General features: G+C 39.1%; 1 protein-coding gene across 1 annotated transcript; it reads right to left on the bottom strand.

The window, feature by feature from the left end:
• Positions 1-10,461: 10,461 nt before the first annotated feature.
• On the bottom strand, positions 10,462-21,074 carry LOC128666201 (L-lactate dehydrogenase A chain). Its single transcript, XM_053720666.1, has 8 exons — positions 20,920-21,074; positions 14,884-15,016; positions 14,525-14,642; positions 14,232-14,405; positions 13,447-13,620; positions 12,435-12,552; positions 11,591-11,714; positions 10,462-11,132 (listed from the first exon to the last, which is right to left on the bottom strand). The coding sequence occupies exons 2-8, from the start codon at positions 15,007-15,009 to the stop codon at positions 10,968-10,970; spliced, it is 999 nt and encodes a 332-aa protein (XP_053576641.1). The 5' UTR covers positions 15,010-15,016; positions 20,920-21,074; the 3' UTR covers positions 10,462-10,967.
• Between the last annotated feature and the right edge of the window lie 3,982 nt (positions 21,075-25,056).

The following is a 25,056-nucleotide window of genomic DNA, read 5'->3' as shown; positions in this document are numbered from 1 at the left end:
AATGCATATATAAAAACGATTAAACATGCCAGCAAACGTTTATATTGCAATATCATAAGGGTATTACCCCTGGGAGTAAGCATGATACCAGTCGTTATTAAATCACTGTATTCAGGCTTAACTTACATTAATCCGGTATCAGCAGCATTTTCTAGTGTTTTCCATCTCTAGAAAAAATTATAACTGCACATACCTGATAGCAGAATAAACTGCACGCCATTCTCTCGCTGAAGTTACCTCATCTGTGTAATCCCCTCAGACATATGTGAGAATAGCAATGGATCTTAGTTACAACCTGCTAAGATCATAGAAACCTCAGGCAGATTCTTCTTCTATTTACTGCCTGAGATAAAATAGCACAACTCCGGTACTATTTAAAAATAACAAACTTTTGATTGAAGAAAATAAACTAACTATATTTAGCCACTCTCTCCTACAACATCCTAGCTTGTTGAGAGTTGCAAGAGAATGACTGGCTATGACAGTTAGGGGAGGAGCTATATTACAGCTCTGCTGTGGGTGTCCTCTTGCAACTTTCTGTTGGGAATGAGAATATCCCACAAGTAATGGATGATCCGTGGACTGGATACACCTTACAAGAGAAATATGGATAATATTGTGTGTGTGAGTAATGTGTGGGGAGTTGCTTAAATGATTAGAATGAGATGAGATTACAGATGTGCAATACGTTCCCGTTTGTCATTTTGTATGCAGTAGCTTTTGTACTGTATTTTGCAACTTAAAGGGACATGAAACCCAACATTTTCAATTAACTTTCCAATTTACTTTTATCTAAATTGCTTAGTTCCATTAATATCCTTTGTTGAAAAGAATACCTTTTTAGGCACTGGAGCTGATTGGTGGCTGCACATAAAAGCCTCTTGTGATTGGCTTATTGTTTTTATGTAGATCCCAGTAATGCATTGCTGCTCCTTCAAAAAAAGTATGCTAAGAGAATAGTATAGAAGTAAATTGGAAAGTTGTTTGTGCTCTTATCTGATTCATGAAAGAAACATTTTGGGTTTCATGTTCCTTTAAATCATATAAATAAAATAGCAGCGTTCTTGACTTATTTAATGGATGCACTACTCAGATGATTTTACTGAGCACCCAGCTAAAATTTACTAATTTAATATTTTCAATGCCCCCCCCCCCAGGATTATCAGTGAATCAATTTGTCTAATTCTGCAATTAATGTGTACTTTGGATATCTTAAGTAATGTTTATAAAGAGAAAATATTCTAATATTGCAAAGTATTAGACTACTGCTCCCCGGTTAGTATAACTTTCTGTGGAGAACACTGAGTAGAAAAATAAAAAGTGCTAAAATACAGATTTGCAACATGTCATAGCCCTTAACGGTGCATATGAGGACATTAAGTCAATGCTCGCTTCATATTTGAATAAACAAGATATTTTTATATAGACCTGCTGGTAAGTGTGAATCTAGAAACAAATGTACAGATTACAGTATTAACATTCTTATTTCAATTATTTGGGGTTTAGATAATGAAGGGTGCTATTTAAATGATGATATTGTGAGAGTCTTCTGACCAAGCATTACAGAAAGTCACCTTATTTCTAGCCATACCTGTGTCTTTTTGGGAGCAGAATTGCAAACCCATTTCAGAGTATACATATGGTGGGCACCTAGATGAGTCTCCGCTATCTCAATGGTTTGGACAGCTAAATAATTAGTTCATTTTGATGCTATTTTCTTAATCTGGCAATAAAGTGGAATTACACATTTATGTTTCTCCTTTTAAAATTCCTAGTTGGGGGGGTTGATATGTATTATTATCGATAACCTAGAATAGGGAGCAATTCTTCCAAATCAACTAATTCAAGGCCAGTGGTTTGTAGAATACATCGATCCTCTTGGAGATTTGTGCAGCTGTTTCACATAAGATACCAGAGACGCACTTATGTGCATGAAACACCTTTTGAATTTTTCTGTGGCCCCTCTGCTGGGGATACAAAATTGTCAGCAGGTTTAACTCAGTGGATTTTACAGCCTAAATGGAGTCTCAACGAATCATGTAATCCAGTATTGACTCCCTACCTCCTAATTGGAATAATGTTTTCTTTTTCACAATCATTCTTTAAATAGAATGTTTTTGCCCAAACACCCCACTAAATATATAAAAGGAAGAAAACATTTACAGTTATAGGTGAGTTTCTTCCTACTTTGACATCTAAAGCTTACATGCCAGGTCTCATATATATATATATATATATACACACACACACACACACACACACACACACACACACACACACAGTATCTCACAAAAGTGAGTACAGGTATACCTCACTTTACAGCGCTTCACTAATACAGCGCTTTGTGGAGCTGAAGTTCACCCTCCAAGGATTTTGAAACAGTGCTGTAATCATCGTGAGATTGCGAGAAAAGTGACTGGCACCATTTTGTTATGCTTAGTTCACTCTGTTTACATCATTACAGTGTAATCTGTGTCTGTGTTATAGTCTGGCAAATTTTACTACAGTAATTGTCACTATTGTACAATATTTATTGAATCCTAATTGAATACTGTGCTGTGCTAGTGTTAAACTAAATGTACTACTATTACACCCCTAATATATGTTCGTTCAAACATGTTTTCAAGTTTTTAAGCACACTGGCAAGGGAAAAGAAGGCTAAAACTGCCTTGTTTCACTTTAAGGCGGTTTTCACTTTACAGCGGGGCTCCGGTCCCTAACCCGCTGTATGAACGGGGTATACCTGTACAATTTCATGTGACAACACTGAAGAAATTACACTTTGCTACAATGTAAAGTAGTGAGTGTACAGCGTGTATAACTGTAAATTAGCTGTCCTCTCGAACTAACTCAACACACAGCCATTAATGTCTAAACCGTTGGCAACAAAAGTGAATACACCCCCCAAGTGGAAATGTCTAAATTGGGCTCAAAGTGTCTATATTTTGTGTGGCCACCATTATTGTCCAGCACTGCTTTAACCCTCTTGGGCATGGAGTTCACCAGAGCTTCACAGGTTGCCACTGGAGTCCTATTCCACTCCTTCATGATGACATCACGGAGTTGGTGGATGTCCTCATCCCCCACCTTCCATTTGAGGATGCCCCACAAATGCTCAATAGGGTTTAGGTCTGGAGACATGCTTGGCCAGTCCATCACCTTTACCCTCAGCTTCTTTAGCAATGCAGTGGTCATCTTAGAGGTGTTTGGGGTCGTTATGTAGGAATACTGTCCTTCGGCCCAGTCTCCGAAGGGAGGGGATCATGCTCTGCTTCAGTATGTCACAGTATATGTTGGCATTCATGGTTCCCTCAATGAACTGTAGCTCCCCAGCTCACCCACCAATAAACAAATGCTGTCCAGCGTGCTAAACCAAAAATTGGCTGGCTCCTTAGCTTAGATGCCTTCTTTTTCAAATAAAAATAGCAAGAGAACAAAGAAAAATTGATAATAGGAGTAAATTAGAAAGCTTAAAATTGAATGCTCTATCTGAATCACAAAAGTAAAAATTTGGGTTCAGTGTCCCTTTAATCCCTTAAGGACCAACGACGTACGCCGTTGGTCTTGGAAAGCGGTGGAAGCAATCCTGATCGCTTCCAGACACATTGCAGTTATTGCAGTGATGCCTCGATATCGAGGCATCCTGCAATAACATTTTTCACCCCTCTGATGCAGAGAGCCACTCTGTGGCCCTCTCTGCACCGGACATCGATGGCCGCAAGCGTTGGTGGGTGGGAGCCGATGTGGGATGGCTTTTTTTCAGTGAGAGGGGGCGGGGTCGCGCCGGTGGCAACCGCTACATTACAGGGGGGGGGAAATGATGTTAATAAGTGGAAGAAAGAGGGGAGGGAATGAATAAAAAAAAAAAAAAAAAAAAAGATCTAAGGGATCTGGGAGGGGGTGGGTTAGAGAGCTGTTTGGGAGGGATCAGAGGGTGTGATCTGTCAGGTGGGATGCTGCTCTCTACACTAAAGATAAAATTAACCCTGCACGCTACCTAATTAACCCCTTCACTGCTAGCCATAATACACGTGTGATGCGCAGCAGCATTTAGCGGCCTTCTAATTACCAAAAAGCAACGCCAAAGCCATATATGTCTGCTATTTCTGAACAAAGGAGATCCCAGAGAAGCATTTACAACCATTTGTGCCATAATTGCACAGGGTGTTTGTAAATAATTTCAGTGAGAAACCTAAAATGTAACTTTTTTTTTTTTAAATTTGATCACATTTGGCGGTGAAATGGTGGCATGAAATATACCAAGATGGGCCTAGATCAATACTTGGGGTTGTCTACTACACTACAGCTAAAATTAACCCTAGAAGCTCCCTAATTAACCCCTTCACTGCTGGGCATAATACAAGTGTGGTGCGCAGCAGCATTTAGCAGCCTTCTAATTACCAAAAAGTAATGCCAAAGCCATATATGTCTGCTATTTCTGAACAAAGAAGATCCCAGAGAAGCATTTACAACCATTTGTGCCATAATTGCACAAGCTGTTTGTAAATAATTTCAGTGTGAAACCTAAAGTTTGTGAAAAAGTGAACGATTTTTTTTATTTGATCGCATTTGGCTGTGATATAGTGGCATGAAATATACCAAAATGGGCCTAGATCAATACTTTGGGTTGTCTACTAAAACAAAATATATACATGTCAAGGGATATTCAGGGATTCCTGGAATATATCAGTGTCCCAATGTAACTGCTATTTCCAAACCACTTTTTTTCAAAATTAGCGCTAAAGTGCTACTTGTACTTATTGCCCTATAACTTGTAATAAAAGCAAAGAACATGTAAACATAGGATATTTCTAAACTCAGGACAACATTTAGAAACTATTTAGCATGGGTGTTTTTTGGTGGCTGTAGATGTGTAACAGATTTTGGGGGTCAAAGTTAGAAAAAGTGTTTTTTCCATATTTTATATTTTTTTTATAGTAAATTATAAGATATGATGATATTAATGGTATCTTTAGAAAATCCATTTGATGGCGAGAGAAAACCGTATATAATATGTGTGGGTACAGTAAATGAGTAAGAGGAAAATTACAGCTAAACACAAACAGCAGAAATGTAAAAATAGCCTTGGTCAAAACGGTCAGAAAATGGAAACGTGCTGTGGTCATTAAGGGGTTAATGGCTGTGTGTTGAGTTATTTTAAGGGGACAGTAAATTTACAGTTATACAGGCTGTACGCTCACTAATTTACATTGTAGCAGAGTCATTTCTTCAGTGTTGTCACATGAAAAGATAAAATATTTACAAAAATGTCAGGGGTGTACTCACTTTTGTGATATATATATTCAACTATTTTGGGGATGTTTTGTATCTAACATGTGGGCATAAATCTATTTACCTATGACTTGAATTATATAGATTCTTCTATTCCCCAAATATTACTCCTCAAGCCCAACAAAGCTGAATGCTGCAGCCTGAAAACTATTTTTAAATAGTCACAAACATCTGGCACAATCAACCTATAAACTATAGAATTGGAACCCATAAATAAAAAAAAAATCTGTATACCAAGCAAATTGATCGCTTTTACGCAGAATTTAACATTCATTCTCCATGAACTTTTTGCACAAGTGATCTAGCACAAGCCATTTTCATCTTAAATCAGTTACTCCCCCCCCCACCAAAAAATAATAATTATATAGATACTTTGTATTGAGACCCTGTTCCAGTTCAGACATTTGCATCGTTTTCTGCATATAGGGTTTTCATTTAAGTGTAATGTGATGCAAGTAAAATATATATATAATTTTTTATTAAATAATCTTTTATTGAGATTTTATAAAAAAGAAAAACAAATCAGACAATTATTCTGGCATGACGTTACAACGTTCAGGTATAGTAATATTGCGCAGTACATTGAGATGATTGCAGAGTTTGTTTTCTGTCAGTATTATCAAGAAACCTCATTTACATTGAATAGCAGCTTATAACCATAGCTATTGGACTGGCCTCGAAAAGTCATCTGACAGGAAATATATGTAAATATGCTAGCTACTATTAAGACCCCAGTCGGGTCACACAGAGTAATGGTTGAATACAACAATATAATAGATAAGAAAATATAAACAGTGTTATCACATGATAAGAGTTACCCAAGAAGGACGTCTATAGACCGGTTATCTTTGTTCTGGCATATAAAATGTATCTAAACTTGAAGAGGTACCCGGGGAATTAAAGGTAGCGTAAAGTTGGGGTCAAGTAAATCAATGCCTGTTACTGGATTTATGTTATAGTTCAGCGGGTAAGAACCGCTTGTACAATTAAGAGAGGGTATAGGATGGGGGAGCGGATTCTCTGATGGACTTAATGGTACCAAGGGCTCTACAGGTAAGTAATTTGCAGCATATATAAAAACAAAGATCAACTGATACAATATACATGGAACAATATAGAAACTGAGATGGTGACTTGTAAATGGTATTTGAGAGAGACATAGTGTTGATAAAACCTAGGAAAGTAAGATTAGGCTTATAAATGTACACGTCTTGATCTGAACATAGATCCAATTTGTGATTTTAGGTGGCATGGGGGATAATCTATTGCAGTACATAGGTGGCATATGAGATGTGACTACATCGCTAGAAGGTAATAAGTATAAACATGATACCGCCTCATTAATTGTGGTGTTCTGATACCAGAGCATATAAAGATGTCTCTTTTGGAGACAAACAGCATGGTTTCAAACAGATCCTTAGTTAAAGGGACAGTCTAGTATAAATTAAACTTTCATTATTCAGATAGGACTTTTAATTTTAATCAACTTTCCAATTTACTTTTTTCATCAAATGTGCTTTTTTCTCTTGGTATTCTTAGTTTAAACTAAACATAGGTAGGCTCATATGCTAATTTCTAAGCCTTTGAGGGCTGCCTCTTATCACATGCTTTTTAAATTGCATTTCAACACAAAGACAGAAAATACACGTGGGCCATATAGATAGCACTGTGTTCAGGCACAGGGGGTTATTTAAGATTTAGCACAAAACAATGCTACATTTAAGACAATAGATAAAACAGTCACAGTCATGTGATCAGGGGGCTGGAAGAAGGTTCCTAGATACAAGGTAATCACAGAAGTAAAAAGTATATTAATATAACTTGGTTATGCAAAACTGGGGAATGGGTAATAAAGGGATTATCTTTTAAAACAGCGGTTCCCCCAACCTTTTTTCTCTCCTGTACCCCTTGATTAGGCTTTTCATTTATGAGTACCCCCTCGCTTCATAACCCCCACCCATCCCTCAAAATAAAGGAACCACTTTTTTTTATAGGGGAGGTAAGCTATACCTGAATTGCATACGACTGTACATGTATCAACAGGATTAAAGCTAAGATCTTATTCTCAGGAGTCCTGCTGTGTGGCTGGTGCCCCTGGCAGCTGCCTGGTTGCTCCTAAACAAGGCCCTGGGGGGGGGGGGGGGAGTAATGATCATAAAAATAAATATTTAAATTTGTGAGATCAGATTGATATTAACCACCCAGCCACTATGAACGTTTTTAGTTGGAAGTGAAGCAGTCTGAATCAAGCAAGCACTAAAAGCAGTACTTTACTTACCGGCACTGACTATAACTTATTTGGGGATGCAGACCTGCCTCGCCTGTGTGACTCGCAATCGCAACGGTTCTATCACACGTGTCCACGTAGCTATGCTGCTGCAGTGCCGCTTCTATTTGAGCACTTGCAGTCAAAATTGTGTGCATGGGACAGAGGTGGGTGGAGCAGGAGGCTAAGCTGTCTGGTGACACAGGGTTATCATTAATATGTGGACCGGAGTCATCCACACCCGGTCCACATATTTCAGGTGCAGGGGCTCCCTTCTGCCTATATGCCAGGACTTCATTTGTCACTTTCCGGCTAAATTCTCCTTCCTTCCACAGTTCCACGATGCTTATTAGTTGATGACCCATTGAGAGTGCCCCCCGACCCTCCCCCCGCATCTTCCGCCATTACCAACAATATTTTTGCATACCTCCAACCGGCCTGCCAAGTACCCCCAGGGGTACATGTACCCCAGGTTGGGAACCGCTGTTTTAAAACAATAACAATTCTATGGTAGACTGTCCCTTTAAGAGTAACAGTATATATAATTGGAACCTCTTTTGAAGGATTTCTAACTCCTAACACTCTTCAGAGGGTTACTCCCAAACCCAGTAAATCAAATTACACTTAAAGGGGCCCAATTAACAAAACGGGCTCACCTGGGCCTGTAGAAAACAGTGGCAGTATTGTACTGATGTAAACCTTTGTAAGCTACAGTCTAACATGGAAGAAGGCTATAGTATGTGTCTCATTACACCACCCTCTCACTTCACAATGATATTCGATTTCTCTGTCTCAATTTTTATACATGGTGAGTTTAAAGCTAGAATTGTTGTAATGGAGATTTGCATCATAACCTATTTAGGTATTATACACACAGCCAGGTATAGATTTATAAGCCCAAATACATCTATAATAAAATGACGAAAGGGTATCAGCATTTATAGATTGAATAAGCAATACTGAGCTGAAAGTATATAGAATTAAAAAAAAAGTGTTGTTATTAATGAGCTAGACACAGTCATAGAGCAAGATCACTCATTAAAGGGACACTGAACCCAATTTCTCTCTTTGGTGATTCAGATAGAGCATGAAATTTTAAGCAACTTTCTAATTTACTCCTATTATCAATTTTTCTTCATTCTCTTGTTATCTTTATTTGAAAAAGGCATGCATCTCAGCCTTTTTGGTTCAGAACTGTGGTCAGCACTTTTATTGGTGAATAAAAGTATCCACCAATCAGCAAGAACCCCCCAGGTTGTTCACCAAAAATGGGCCAGCATCACAAATAAAGGAAATTTGATCATAGGAGTAAATTAGAAAGTTGCTTAAAATTTTATGGTCTACCTGAATCGCAAAATTTTTTGGGTTCAGTGTCCCTTTAAGGTGCCTCAACACTAAAGTCCTGAATACTGATATGTCCCATTATCAATAAAATATTGTAAAGTCTCAATTGGATATGAGTAAGATTAAATGTGGTCTAAATAATATACTTAGTGGGTTACCAGTTCATGTTGTAGAAGGATATCAAAATGTGATTAGCAGTGGGATATGTCTATCTAAAGATGAAACAGCCAATATAAAATAGTCTCCCAGAAATAAACAGTGTAAAAATAAATATATATAATCACTAGAGGGGTTATTATCCTTATCTTCCTGGAATATTATAAGCTCATTAATTTAATTTTAATAGTATTAGCCATGTAATTTCAGCCGCTAACACAGCAGTTTTACTGGACTTTAGATGTGTACTTGTGGCATATTTACCAGGGAGGTAAATGGACTATATATATATATATATATATATATATATATATATATATATATATATATATGAGTCAATTATACTGAGGCTAAGGATCTGTGCAGTTAGAGCAAACATATACATAGAACAGTGAGCCCAAAATTAGGGCATATATAAACTTAACAGTGAACCCAAAACAGAGATCCCAACAGAAATCTCTCAGAAACAGTGTATGAAAACTTAGTGAGCATGAATATAGTTGAGCAAATTTATAATCATTTATTAAAATAAAAAAAAAAAAAAGGCTCTACTGTGGTTAGGTTTATTGCCAGCAGCATCAGGGTTACTGGTACATCTCTCCGTAGCCACTGACCAAACCGTTGTGATAAGGCAATTTATTTTGCCCACCATTTGACAGTTTTGACCATTTGTTCAAAACGCATTTAGTAATGCATGTAGGGTCGTGTGGATCTCCATCAATAATGTAGTGGGAAAGGAGTTTTGAAATAATAGTCACTTACTGCACGTCTTTACTGAAAGTACAGGGCCGTCTGTTTTCATGTGAAGAGGAATCATTAAGCGATTAATCCCCAAATTTAGATCACGGAGCTCCCTGGAATTACGCCCAGCTGCTTCTATAGTTGGCTCCACTCCCATTATCTATTTTATTAAGCTACATTAGCAGCCTCCACCAAAAAGGTGGATTTAATCTGAATTTTGTACACGGAGAGTCATAACATTGTATTACTCATGACTACATTTTGAAGCTTTTAGCTAAGGATATGAAACAGTATTAATTCACAAGAGGATACATTTTTAAACAACCTTCCATTATCATATTTGTTTATTCTCTTGGTATACTTTGTAGGAGCAGTGATGCACTACTGGGAGCTAGCTGAACACAGTTGAGCTAATGACAAGAGGCATATATGTGCAGCCACCAATCCACAGCTAGCTCCCAGTAGTGCATTTCTGCTCACAATCCTATCTGAGTATGTTTTTCAAACTAAGATACCAAGAGAACAAAAGCAAATTTGATAACATGGCATCCTTTTATGGATGAACTGTGTATACACACAGTATAGAGTGTTATGGCCCTTTGTGAAGCAAGCTAGATCAGTTCACAAACCCCATGTCCCCACCATTAAATCCAACACACATATGTAGTCACATGGTTTTATTTGTCTTGTTGTGAACTTATTGCCAGAGTCACATGTTTTACACAAACATTTAGATAGAAAAAAGCACCCTAGAATTATAAGTATGATCTTAGATATCCTCAAACAGCCAAGACTTGACAATACGGCCTGTAAACTTACCATGGACAAGCGCCGTTAACCAGAGTAACTTACCAAGACTTGTAAACCTATTAAACAGGTTGGATTTACTAGAAACAACCCGACACTTCCTGCTGTAGTTCTATTACTACTCCCACCTGATTTAGTTCTGGGTTACAAAGGCCAACACTTTAAAAATGGGACCAAATTTGTTCTCAGGCAGTGATGGTGACAGGTACAGAATTTGCCTTCCAGGGCAAACACTTTGTTACAAGGGCAACATGTGTCATGTAAAGGACTGCAAAAGTCTAACTACAGGAAGGGATTGACCTACATGAAAGTGCAGCAAAATAATCACACATTAAGGACAGACTATGGCAGCTGGTTCAGATTAAAACTGCAGTTCCTTTTGGATGCCCCAGAGAGTGCTTGCACTCTTCCGTAAGCGTTCCTCTTCATCTGCTTTGAGGGTCATATTCACTGTGTCTGTGATCCCCAAGCTGCCGAGAACACATGGTACACTGAGGAAGACGTCATCATTTACACCATAATTGCCCTAAAAATAAAGATGACATTTCTCGTAATTTAGATCAAAGTAACAGTTTTGTTAAAGGAAAACTACAAGTTCTACCAATGTGCTGCAATCAGACAAGCATTAGTCAACTGAGCTCTAGATTAAAATAAACACAAAAATCCTCTTAAATTGTCTAGGGGCTATTGAAAGCAAGTCAATCAGTTCATTTAAAGTCTCATAAGAACCTGAGCTACATTTATGCACACGCACTAGGCATGTTATATACACACTTAGATAAATCTATAGCAGACACAAGCATAACTAGCATTCTAAGTTCTGTTTCTTAATCTAAAAAGGCAGAACAGCTGGCACTTCAATCTATTTGTTCAAGGCATTTACTTATTGCACCAGGCCTCTTCTGTACACCTGAGCGAGCTACAAACAGATTCAGTCAGGTATGTTACCTTATCTATACAACTGATGCAAGAAGGGAAATTTACCTTAATCATTGTAGATATTGGATGTACACGTCTGAGGTTCTTCACAATGGTTTCAGCAAGATCAGCCACAGAAAGGCCGATAGCCCAGGATGTATAGCCCTTCAGCTTTATCACCTCATAGGCACTGTTTAAAAGCAAGAGACAGTAAGCAAAAGTTTTCTATTTAGTATAATAGACTCAAGAGATAAATCCCCCCCATATGTGAACCTTTGTACATAAAACGTGTTGCATGTCCCTAGTGTACATGTAAAGGGTTAATAGAATGTAGTGTCCATACGTCACTAGCAATCACTGTTATTTAAATAGACTGCTGAGCCAGGCATAGCATGGTCTATGAGTAAGGCAGGAGCTGAAACGCGCAAGACCGCTGCTACTCTGGCTTTTTGCTCGCAATGTTTCTTTAGTTTTATATGCTTTAATAAAAGCTAAGTTTTAATACTTACCTAGTCCCCTACCACGCTTCTTTTGATCATATTTTGACACCCCCCCCCCCCAAAAAAAAAAAAACCACACCACACTTCTGCTGGTGCCTTTAAGGTTAGTGAAGGAAGATTATGGTTGTGTATAGTTGTAAAACATGTTAATAAAAATGTTGATATTGATCACTTTGTGTCCCTTTAAAGGCTTTGCAAAAGCTAGAGGCCAACTGCAGAGCCACAATGCTGTAGGTTGGCAAGTTAGCCGACAACCAGACACACCCTGCTATTTGTTTAGTTATCAAGAGACAATAAAATATGACGTTTCATTACCTTGTGCCTTTAGAGGTAAGCCCAGATTTAATACACTAGAATGTACAGTCACTATGGGAGCAGGTGTGAGCTATTACTGCAGAGATCTAAATTACCTGTCTACCACCTGTTTATGAACTTCCTTCCAGTTCTCCTTGTCAGCATCCGTTCCCATTTCAGGATTCAGAGTCTTCAAGCTCACTCCAGCTACATTAACCCCACTCCATACAGGCACTGGAAAACAGTTACCGATCCTCACATTAGATGCTGCATATTCCCATGGACAACTAGTAGGTGCCCCGCTCAAATAAATGTCTTACACCACACAGGCCAGCGAGGATAAACACATCCAACTACATTTACAGGGTTAGAGATATGAGGAGTTAGCTCTTCTCAAAAATGTTTTAACCTGACAGTACAATTACTGTGGAAGGGTTTGTGTTTTAGAGTAAAAATACATAAAACAGTTTGCTGGTAGAATGGTTTTAAAGCAAATACAAGCTCACCTAGTCTATACAGCTAGGCATAGAACAGTCACTTTTAAAAAGTGGGACATAAATTGTCATTACTTTTATGGTTCAGAGAGTTTGTCATTTAACAAAAATGACATTAAATTCACTTCATTCTCCTGGTATTCTTTATTATAGGCTTGGGAGCAGGCAGCTTGGTGTATAATTATGGCTAACACTGCTGCCATGTTAGTGCTCACACCTCATGCAATCTCCCAGGGCTACAAGAGTTTGCTCTCATTGAAAAAAAACAAAGCAAAGTTTAATAACTAAACAAACACTAAAAGCAGGGAAGAAAAAAAAATAAAGTTCAAAGTGGTGCCAAGACTTGAATAGTTTGGCCGATATCTGAACACAAGTTCTTTATCATTAAGCAATATTAGGCTTAGAAAAAAAACAAAAAAACATTTTTGTTGAGGGAATGCAGAGTTATATAAGGGAATTTCTTGGCATCTGTTTAACACTTGGTTAAAGGCCAAAGTGTCTGACCTACTTGTATTACACTACTGACCTTTACAACAGCTTGAGAAACACTATACAAGATCTATATTGGTCACTAGCAACCCAGAGACCATCCCAGGTTCCCGGGGGGGGGGGGGGGGGGGGGATAGTCACTCACCACTGGAGTCTCCATGTTCACCAATAACCCAACCATGGCAGCTCAGAGCATGGATGCCCAATTTTTCCCCCATGAGGTAGCGGAAGCGAGCAGAATCCAGATTACAGCCGCTGCCAATGACGCGGTGTTTGGGGAAACCACTGATTTTCCAAGCCACATAGGTCAAAATATCCACTGAGGAAAGAAAGATTCCAATTAGTAACCCAGCATAAAAAAAAAAAAAAATTTTTATGGGTTAAAGGGATATAACTGGTGTGATTCACTAACACTTTTAAAAAAAAAAAAAAAAAAAAAAATAAAAGTACCACACACCCCCTTGTGTACAAAATAGTTTATTCCATGCTCCCTAGAGAGTTCTAAAGAAAGCTAAAATCTTAAGCCTCAGATTCTTGGCCTTTAGGGAGAATGGGATAAAGCACAGTTTACACAAAATTGGTGTGAAATCAAGAGGGCTTGCCTGTAGCCACCAATCACATGTACATTAGGAGCAGGAATGTAATGATGCACTGGTGAGCTTCAATTCCTCTGCAGGGTTAGACAGGTGAATAGTGCCATGTCCCTTTAAATTAGTTTACTCCAACTGTAAAGAAGCTAATAGGCCCATTGGATAAGTAATAAGCAATGTTTTAAGTGGAAAACCTAAAATTTAAAGCAAATAACTGGGCCGGTTTGAGAGAAATCAGCTACCCATTGTCTAAAAAATGACGTGCCACTGATTTCACATTTGAAAGACAAAAAATTACACACACGTGGTTCCTTGTACCCTGCATGTTACCACCACTCACCAGGATTGGAGACTACGAGCAGCATGCAGTTGGGACTGTATTTGACAATATTAGGAATGATGAATTTGAAGATGTTGACGTTTCGTTGCACTAAGTTCAGGCGGCTCTCTCCCTCTTGCTGGCGGGCTCCAGCAGTAACAATGACCAGTCTGGAGTTTGCAGTGACACTGTAATCTGCAAGTAAAGAGTGGGTTAATAGGCCAGTTTTACACACAAATAAATAGTTTAAATTAGGTGTTGGACACCGCTGAGCACTTAGCCATTGTTACAATTAAGACCTCAGTCACACTAACCTTTTCCTGACACTATCTTTGGTGTGCGGAGAAAGAGGCTTCCGTGCTGAAGATCCATCATCTCTCCTTTTAGTTTGTCTTCAATGACATCAACCAGAGCAAGTTCATCTGCCAAGTCCTGAGAAAGAAACGGACGTTACAGCTGCATAAGACAGGTTTGTGTGACAGTGGTTTGTGGTCATTTCTGTGCAGATGTAACAATTCCCAGCAGTGTGACAGATCACAACAGGACTGGTCACTACTGGTACCCAGTTCTCAGACCCTAGCAGGTCATCACAACAGGATTGGTCACTACTGGTACCTAGCAGTGTGGCAGGTCATCACAACAGGACTGTTTTACATGCAGCCTTAACACATACCTTCTGCAGGATGCTGATGGCACATGCCATGCCTACAGCACCAACGCCAACGATGGTGATCTTATTCTGTGGAGTAGAAGAGTCAGGTACTACATTGTGGATCAGTTTCTCCTTCATGCTGGCCATCTTGACACTGTATGAACAAACAGTAACAATGTTAATGTATATTAAGGGACATGAAACATTGAGATGGTAATATAAAGTTGTGTTTTTATTTGCTACATATCTTACCCCATGTTCCTGTCATTTAAGTCTGAAAGTTGTGCATTTACAATTCTCAAAATTAACAGAACACGCTACAAGCCTAACCTTGCTACATATCTGTCCTTAACTTGCCTTGGAGGTGATCACATAAGGAAATGCAAAAACACATGCACTAGCCCAAGAAAGTTGTTTTAACACCTGCAAATGAATTAAACAGTTAAAGCCAGCAATCCACTACTGTGAGACAGCACAAAACAGGTATAAGTGTGCAGCCACCAATCCCCAGCTAGGGCATTGCTCATGAGCCTACCTTGGTATGCTTTTCAAGGCAAGGATACTTAAACAAAGCAAATTGGAAAGTGGTTTAAAATTGAATGCTCTGAGCCACTAAGTAAACAGTTGCTAGCTGTCTGTACAGGCGCAAGTCACTCTACAGTAAGTCACTCCATGCCCCATTGTTAGCTGCCTGTACAGGTGCAAGTCACTCTACAGTAAGTAACTATAGGCACCGTTGTTAGCTGCCTGTACAGGCGCAAGTTACTCTACAGTAAGTTACTATACGCACCATTAGCAGTCTGTACAGGCGCAAGTCACTCTACAGTAAGTAACTATAGGCACCGTTAGCTCTCTACAGACGCGTTACTCTACAGTAAGTTACTATATGCACTGTAAGCTGTCTGTACAGGCGCAAGTCACTCTACAGTAAGGAACTAGAGGCACCGTTGTTAGCTCTCTCTACAGACGCGTTACTCTACAGTAAGTTACTATATGCACTGTTAGCTGTCTGTACAGGCGCAAATTACTCTACAGGAAGGAACTAGAGGCACCGTTGTTAGCTGCCTGTACAGGCGCAAGTCACTATACAGTAAATAACTATATGCACCATTGTTAGCTGCCTGTACAGGTGCAAGTCACTCTACAGTAAGTTACTATAGGCACCGTTAGCTCTCTACAGACGCGTTACTCTACAGTAAGTTACTATATGCACTGTAAGCTGTCTGTACAGGCGCAAGTCACTCTACAGTAAGGAACTAGAGGCACCGTTGTTAGCTCTCTCTACAGACGCGTTACTCTACAATAAGTTACTATATGCACTGTTAGCTGTCTGTACAGGCGCAAATTACTCTACAGGAAGGAACTAGAGGCACCGTTGTTAGCTGCCTGTACAGGCGCAAGTCACTATACAGTAAATAACTATATGCACCATTGTTAGCTGCCTGTACAGGTGCAAGTCACTCTACAGTAAGTTACTATAGGCACCGTTAACTGTCTGTACAGGCGCAAATTACTCTACAGTAAGGAACTAGAGGCACCGTTAGCTGTCTGTACAGGTGCATGTCACTCTACAGGAAGGAACTAGAGGCACCGTTGTTAGCTGCCTGTACAGGTGCAAGTCACTCTACAGTAAGTTACTATAGGCACCGTTGTTAGCTCTCTGTACAGGCGCATGTCACTCTACAGTAAGGAACTAGAGGCACCTTTTGCGCACAGCTGCATATGACAACATTTAACTGCAAGTCATTTTACATAGGACATGCTATGGTGTTTAGAGATCCCCCCTCCCCAGTTGAATGTGTTTAACTGGGCATAGATAAAACGTCACTTTAATAAAAGTTTTTTTGTTTTATGAAGTCTGTGCTATCCAAGCTAAGACTACAGTGCAACAGCTGCCCCAATCTCTTTGCATTTCAGCCAGAAGAGTTGCACAAGTCAAACCCAGTATAATCTGCCTCTGACTTATAAAACATTGCAGAACAGTTGGGAAAATTGAATGTCAAAATAATTATGAATGACCAATATCTGCACGGTTTGATCTCCACTAGCTGGCTCAGCAGTTTACACAAATCAGACATTCTTCGGCCAGTTTATTTACAAAGGTGCCATTATCCAACTCAGTCTGAACCTGCTGCCTACACCTAAAATGCAAAGATGACCTTGATTGAGACATCTAATCTATTTAGCTGGAAACACGCGCTACATCCATGCACACAGCCTGTACTGATACAGTAGTGTTGGCCATGATCTCTGGCTAAAAGCCACTGGAACACCCAGGACAATCAGCACAATATCTCCTCATACATTTGTCATTAAAAACAATGAACCCATCACCTAAAGAAGTAAACGTGATTTAGTCAATTTCTATTGTGCATGTTACAATAATTAGTTATAATTTTACTTTTAACTAATTTGCCTTGTTCTTGTGGTATCATTTATTGAAGGGTAAATAGGCACATAGCTCAGGAGCGCACACTTGCCTTTAGTATTCTATTTATAGCATCGCTGCCTCAGATTACTAAACAAGTGTGTGCTCCTGAGCTGCTTTGTCTACCTAGGTTTTCCCTTCAGTAAGAATAATTAGATAAATTATGTTCTGTCCCTTTAAACTGGACATTCTTTTGTATAAATATCTGAAGCAGAAACTTATATATAGCAGGAAATTGTGTTCACAGTACTGAATTCTCTCATTAACAGGGACAAGCGTTAAGCGGTCGTTACATTAGATGATCTTTTTACCACTTTATCCTTTACAAAAACCAAGCTTCATGTGCAAGATTATTATTTCTTCTAACCCCAGAGGCAGAACATTTTTTCACTTTTTGCGATGAGATTTTGTTACTGGAAGCATTTTCTGAAGGTTATTTTTATAAATATAATTTTAAATTAGGCAGTAACACTAAAGCACCAGTTCAGTTGCAATGTGTTGATTAACTGGAGAATAAAGCAATTGTAAACGTTTTATAATAGATTATATTATAGCAGTTGAAAATTGGATTGCAATTTAGCTCCTGACAACAACAAAAAAAAACCCCATAGAAATGTAGTAATAAAAATGGTTCATTGCTCATAAGAATGTCTTTAAAAAAACACAACTTTACAGACCGGGAAAAGTTAGGGGGCTGAGAGACAGTCAATACTGCATATTTGACTTTTCACTTCAAACAGCACTTTGCTGTGGAGGCGCTGTGTTAAGGAAAACTTGCAGTGCTGCCAGAGCAAAGCTCATTTTGAAGAGATCAGCCTGATGTGGAGTAGCAATGCAAAGTTAATGCAGTAAAAGTTCCTGCATGTGTCCTGTTCTTTCTGCAGAGATGCTGTATTTTCTGCGATGACATCTCAGATCACTGCATGTTCTGCCTTGGGGCCCTCTAACTATATATTTACATCAAGTACCCCATCAGGCACACATTTGTCCCAAGTATCCACAAATGCACAAATAGTATAAGGTAACAAACATATGTGAAATACCCCTTAATGTGGGCAAAAGATAATGAAAGGGCAAGGCACCGAGTACCCCTTACCAAAGCCCCAGGGGTATATGTTCCACAGGTTTAGATGACACTGCAAGCAACTAATGCAAAGAGATCTGGCTTCTCATGGGGAATGACAAGAATTCTTTAGATAAACTTGTCATTTGGTTCCCATGGAGACAAGCTAAGCATAATCTAGTTTGCTGATGTTTTATTGATAAAAGGGACAGTCTAGTCAAAATTAACCTTTCATTGTTCAGATAGGGCATGCAATTTTAAACAACTTTCCAATTGACTTGTATCATTAAATTTGCTTTGTTCCCTTGGTGGTATTTTTGAAAAGCTAAACCTAGCTAGGCTCAAACTGATTTCTAAACCGTTGAAAACCGCCTCTTAGCTCAGAGCATTTTGAAAGTTTTTTTACAGTTAGACAGTACTAGTTTGTGTGCCATATAGGTAAACATTGTGCTCACTCATGTGGAGTTATTTAGGAGTCTGCACTGATTGGCAAAACTGCATGTCTGTCAAAAGCACTGAGATAAGGGTGTAGTCTGCAGAGGCTTAGATACAGGGTAATCAGAGGTAAAAACTTATATTAATATAACCGAGATAAGAAGCAGTCTGCAGAGGCTTAGATACAAGGTAATCACAGAGGTAAAATGTATATTAATATAACCATGCTGGTGAAGCAAAACTGGGGAATGGGTATTAAAGGGATTATTTATCTTTTTAACAATAAAAATTCTGATGTAGACAGTCCCTTTAAGGACAACACATGGCAGATGTTCACAGGACTTAAATAGTGTGGAGAGAAAAAAATAAATAAAAATATGGTGCCAGGTACCACAGACTGTCACTAGGTTATATAACCTTCATATCCATCTGAAGTAGCCAGCACATCCCACACCAGGTACCACAGACTGTCACTAGGTTATATGACCTTCATATCCATCTGATGTAGCCAGCACATCCCACACCAGGTACCACAGACTGTCACTAGGTTATATGACCTTCATATCCATCTGATGTAGCCAGCACATCCCACACCAGGTACCACAGACTGTCACTAGGTTATATGGCCTTTATATCCATCTGATGTAGCCAGCACATCCCACACCAGGTACCACAGACTGCCACTAGGTTATATGACCTTCATATCCATCTGATGTAGCCAGCACATCCCACACCAGGTACCACAGACTGCCACTAGGTTATATGACCTTCATATCCATCTGATGTAGCCAGCACATCCCACACCAGGTACCACAGACTGTCACTAGGTTATATGACCTTCATATCCATCTGATGTAGCCAGCACATCCCACACCAGGTACCACAGACTGTCACTAGGTTATATGACCTTCATATCCATCTGATGTAGCCAGCACATCCCACACCAGGTACCACAGACTGTCACTAGGTTATATGGCCTTTATATCCATCTGATGTAGCCAGCACATCCCACACTTGTCTTTAGGAGATGTATAGAGGATGTGCAGTTTACAGATCAAAGCAGTGCTTGTTGCACAATGATCTCCATTCAGAGGCAAGCAAGGTCATAGCCATTTGTATTGGATCTAGATAACTGTAGGGGTTAACATTTTGTCTATAAGCACCACCTACAAGAGCCATCTAATGAAGCCTGTGGGGTAATCACACAATTAATAGGAACACCATTTTCTGCAGAAAGCTCAGCCCTTGTTACTTTGCAGAAATAAACGGCTCCCCCTCCCTGTTTGGCATCAGGAGTCCCACAGCCCCACCCCTCCTCAGGCTGAGTCATATCCCATTGGTGGGGAGAGTCAGGATGCTGAGGAGCAGAGCAAGAACCCCCCCATGACATACTAGACTGATGAACTTGACTGTTACGCAAGATCATTTAATATCACTGCACACTAATGTGTAGATCTCATGTAATATCATTGCGCACTAATGTAATGTGTAGTTAGTGCTCCATAAAATAAAGTAGTTTCTGTATATTAACCAGTGGTAGAAATCTGCTTGCGTCAGTGTAGCAACAATTTAGTGCTAGACAGTAGGAAATACAAACAGTATTTATATAGGCACATTCTAGTAGCAAACAAGTCATCTTATTGTGTGCTGCAGACATCTTACAGTCTATACACACACAGCTAATGCTGTGACCCATGCAAGTGATGTGCTATAAACATTTTACAGAGATATATAGATATACACACACAGCTAATGCTGTACCCCATACAAGTGCCAGCCTGCAGTACGTGTTATCTCTCTCCTAATGCTGTACCCTATGCAAGTGATGTGCTATAGACATTTTACACATACAATGCTGTACCCCATACAAGTGCCAGCCTGCAGTACGTGTTCTCTCTCTCTCCTTCCTAATGCTGTACCCCATGCAAGTGATGTGCTATAGACATTTTACAATATATACATACACATATACACACACACAGCTAATGCTGTACCCCATACAAGTGCTGCAGTACATACACAATATATATATATATATATATATATATATATATATATATATAGTGTGTGTGTATATATATATATATTTACAGTACACACCCAGCTAGCGGTCTGAGCCGCTGTCACTCACCTGCTGCTGTTTGATTCTGGAGCTGCGTAACTGCAATACCGCACTGGAATGGGAAAGGGGGCGGAAGGATTTTATATAGCAAGCTGTCGATGACGTCACATGGTTTGCCTGCTAACGGTACTCATTTGCATAAGGAAGTGGACGTGCCAGTGATCAGGTCCTGTGGTTGGCGGAGGAGTCATATAGTGAGTGGGCTCTGTCTGTATGTGAGGATTGGAAGTTCCAATGCAGGGGAGATGACGAATAAGTGTAATTCATTACAGTTTGTGTCACTCCGTGTCACTGTGACATGTATTACACAAACAGGCACTGCCACACAAGGGCCTCTCTGTGTGTTTAACAAACCTGGGTACCTGGACTCTGATCTGGGTGTAGCTGAGTGTCTGGCTGGGCTTTAGCTCACCTAGCATCTTAATTACTGTAACGCCATTAATCTGTTCTATTAGGTGGGTTATGACATATGCTCTATACAGGGTTGTTTCCCAGGCAATACGTTATTGTATGATGGTAAAACCCCAGGAACAAACAGAACCAAATACATGAATAAAGCTTCACCCTAACCATAGTAAAACATAAAAATGTTACTCTGTTATACAAAATGACAGTGGGCTTATCAAATAGGATATGGGTGTACTGATGAAGCCACTAACTCCCTGATGTAAATGAAATACAGTATGTACAAATATTGTATTCCAAGCCCTCTAATCTCAGCAGATTTTTACGATATGGGATATTTATTATTATTATTTATTTCATTATCAGTAAGTTATACAGTACAAGCCTTTATTCAGTACTATACAAGGGCATATTGCATTAATCAGAATATATTACAAACATTACACCACTTACATTAATTAAAGGGCCATAATACCCAAATGTTTAAACACTTGAAAGTGATGCAGCATAGCTGTAAAAAGCTGACTAGAAAATATCACCTGAACATCTCTATGTAAAAAAGAAAGATATTTTACCTCAAAAGTTCCTCAGTAGCCACCTCCCATTGTAAAGGATTTCTAAGCAGCATTTTAGTGTGTCTGTCCTGGGACAGCTTAGGGGATGAGCCTCGTGAACTCTCATATTTCACCAATCAGGTAAAGGAAGCTTACTATGAAATCTCATGAGAGTTAAGTGAAATCTCATGAGATCTCAGTAAAAGAGTTCATGACCTCAGCACTGCTGATGCTGATTGGCTGCTGTTCATTTCTTCTTTCTTTTTTTTACTTTTACCTGCAGCTGGGAGCAGCTGAGTATAACTTTTTACACAGAACTTACTCTGCTGAGCTGAGGAAATTGTGAGGTAAAATATCTTCCTTTTTTACATAGAGATGCTCAGGTGATATTTTCCTGTCAGCTTTTTACAGTTATACTGCATCAGTTTCAAGTGATTTAGCATATGAGTATTATGTCCCTTTAAGGAGAGGTGTGTCCAGCAAACAAACAGTAATAGAAGAGCTTTTATAGACTACCAGGAAAATTATACCACAGGACTGGAGTCCAAAACCTATGACTGTCCTGGGAAATTTTGGACCTGAGGTATGAACCTGAGGTAGCTAGTGTCAGAAATATACACTATCTGGTCACATTATTAGGTACACCTTGCTAGTACCTTGTTGGACCCACTTTTACCTTCAGAACTGCCTTAATTCCATAGATTCAACAAGTTGTTGGAAACATTCCTCAGACATTTTGGTCCATAATGAGATAATAGCATCATGCAGTTGCTGCAGATTTGGCGGCTGCACATCCATGATGCAAATCTACTGTTCCACCACATCCCAAAGGTCCTCTATTGGATTGAGATCTGGTGACTGTGGAGGCCATTGGAGTACAGTGAACTCATTGTCATTTTCAAGAAACCAGTTTGAGATACTTTGAGCTTTGTGACATGGTGCATTATCCTGCTGGAAGTATCCATTAGAAGATGGGTACACTTTAGTCATAAGGGGATGGACATGGTCAGCAACAATACTCAGTTAGGCCTTAGGGTTTAAACAATGCTCAATTGGTACTAAGAGGCCCAAAGTGTGCCAAGAAAATATCCCCCACACTATTACACCACCACCATCAGCCTGAACCGTTAATACAAGGCAAGATGGATCCATGCTTTCATGTTGTTTATGCCAAATTCTGACCCTACCATCTTAATGTCGCAGCTGAAATCGAGACTCATCAGACTAGGCAACATTTTTCCAATCTTCTATTCTCCAATTTTGGTGAGCTTGTGCAAATTGTAGTTTCAGTTTCCTGTTCTTAGCTGACAGGAGTGGCACCCGGTGTGGTCTTCTGCTGCTGTAGCCCAACTGCTTCAAGGTTCGACGTATTGTGCATTTAGAGATGGTATTCTGCATACCTTAGTTGTAACGAGTGGTTATTTGAGTTACTGTTGCCTTTCTATCATTTCAAATCAGTCTGCCCATTCTCTTCTGACATTAACAAGGCATTGTCAACTGCGGCTCACTGGATATTTTCTCTTTTTCAGACCATTCTCTGTAAACCCTAGAGATGGTTGTGTGTGAAAATCCCATTAGATCAGCAGTTTTTGAAATACTCAGACCAGCCGTCTGGCACCAACAACCATGCCACGTTCAAAGTCACTTAAATCCCCTTTCTTCCCCATTCTGATGCTCAGTTTGAAATTCAGCAAGTTGTGTTCACCACATCTAGATGCCTAAATGCATGAGTTGCTACCATGTGATTGGCTGATTAGCAATTTGTGTTACCAAGCAATTAAACAGGTTTACCTACTAAAGTGGCCGGTGAGTGTATTGGTGCTCTATCTGGATTATGAACATTTCCTTTAGACTTCTGTGTCCCTTTAATTATATGTATTAAAACATTTTTTTTTTCATTATTTATTGCACCTTGTTTTCCTGTAATTGAGCTGTAATAATTATGGATTGTCACCTTTCCTCAAAGAGACTGGAGTGAATCCTGTAGGACGAAGAACCCTGACCCTACAGCATTCTACACAGTGATTGCTTAGTCCATGGGCTCCAAAACAATGCAAATTCTGGAAAAAAAAGCTATTTAAATGTTTTTAAAATTATTTTTTTGTATGCATATCTTTTGCAGTGCAGTGCTTGCTACCATATGTATATAAAAATTACTTTAATCTTTTTTTCACTATAGGAACTATTACAAGTGCATATGGTAAAAGGTGTGGTTGCCCCCCAAGATATGTTATCTAATGAAGCAGAAGATGAATCATTGAGGCCATTCCAGAATCCAGCCATTTAAAATGACCACAAACAATATTCTTGATGGTAGAAAGTTAGAAAGAAAATATGTCCTGTTTGACTGGTGGGAAGTAATGTTGGCTTCCAGTTTGCACCTGATTTTAGTTGGACCCAGAACTACCCATGCAGTAAACAAAACCACTGTCAAAAAGCAATTTAAAAGTATAGTCTTCATGGGATAATAGCAGTCTCTAAACCACCAATTGATAAAAAACAAGCCTTAACCCCTTTAGCGCCGTTAGCTGTTTGGATGTACTGAAGCCAAATGCGCTACCTGAATGGGATTGCGGCCTGGAGGGCATGCCTAGAGTCATAAGCACTCCCCCCTGACCCAATCCCATCATTTAAATCTCTTGCATGAACAATAGCATGATTTAAATTTGTTTATATCGGACCTTTGTTCCAATGTAGACAAATTTGGCCATCAGGAAAGGGTTAACATTTAGCACAGGTGAAACAATACAGATATTTTAAAGTTAAAGTCATGGGAAAACATCCCATTTACTGACAAATGAAGAGATAGTTGGCATGTATTAAAGGTAGCTCTGAAGAAGTGAGGATATCTGTCTATCTAACTAACTGTTTATCTATCTATTCTTTATTTATCTGTTTATCTCTTCTTTGTCTATATATCTATTTTTCTCTTCTTTATCTGTAATGTATGTCTGTCCATCTGTCTGTCTATCTCTGTCTGTTTATCTATCTGTCTATTTATCTATATCACTGTCCATTTATCTCTCTGTTTATCGGTTTATCTGTCTGTCTATCTATTTATCTGTCTGTCTGTCTTTCTATTTGTCTGTCTATCCTTTATCTGTCTGCCTATCTCTCTGTCTGTCTGTTTATCTGTCTATCTATCTACAGTTGTGTATAAGTTTACATACCCTGGCAGAATTTATGA

The sequence above is a fragment of the Bombina bombina genome, chromosome 7 (genome assembly GCF_027579735.1).
Source record: "Bombina bombina isolate aBomBom1 chromosome 7, aBomBom1.pri, whole genome shotgun sequence".
Lineage (NCBI taxonomy): Eukaryota > Metazoa > Chordata > Amphibia > Anura > Bombinatoridae > Bombina > Bombina bombina.
Note: the sequence above shows the minus strand (reverse complement) of the source record. Positions and strands in the feature narration are given on the sequence as shown.

What these genes read in the sequence shown, in the direction of transcription:
- LOC128666201 (XM_053720666.1), bottom strand. Translation starts at nt 15,009, where the DNA reads ATGGCCAGCATGAAGGAGAAACTGATCCACAATGTAGTACCTGACTCT. An exon ending in CATAAACAGGTGGTAGACAG is followed by an intron (nt 11,715 to 12,434) that starts GTAATTTAGATC and finishes GCTTTTAAACAG; the next exon opens with TGCCTATGAGGTGATAAAGC. An exon ending in CAATATCTACAATGATTAAG is followed by an intron (nt 11,133 to 11,590) that starts GTAAATTTCCCT and finishes CTTTATTTTTAG; the next exon opens with GGCAATTATGGTGTAAATGA.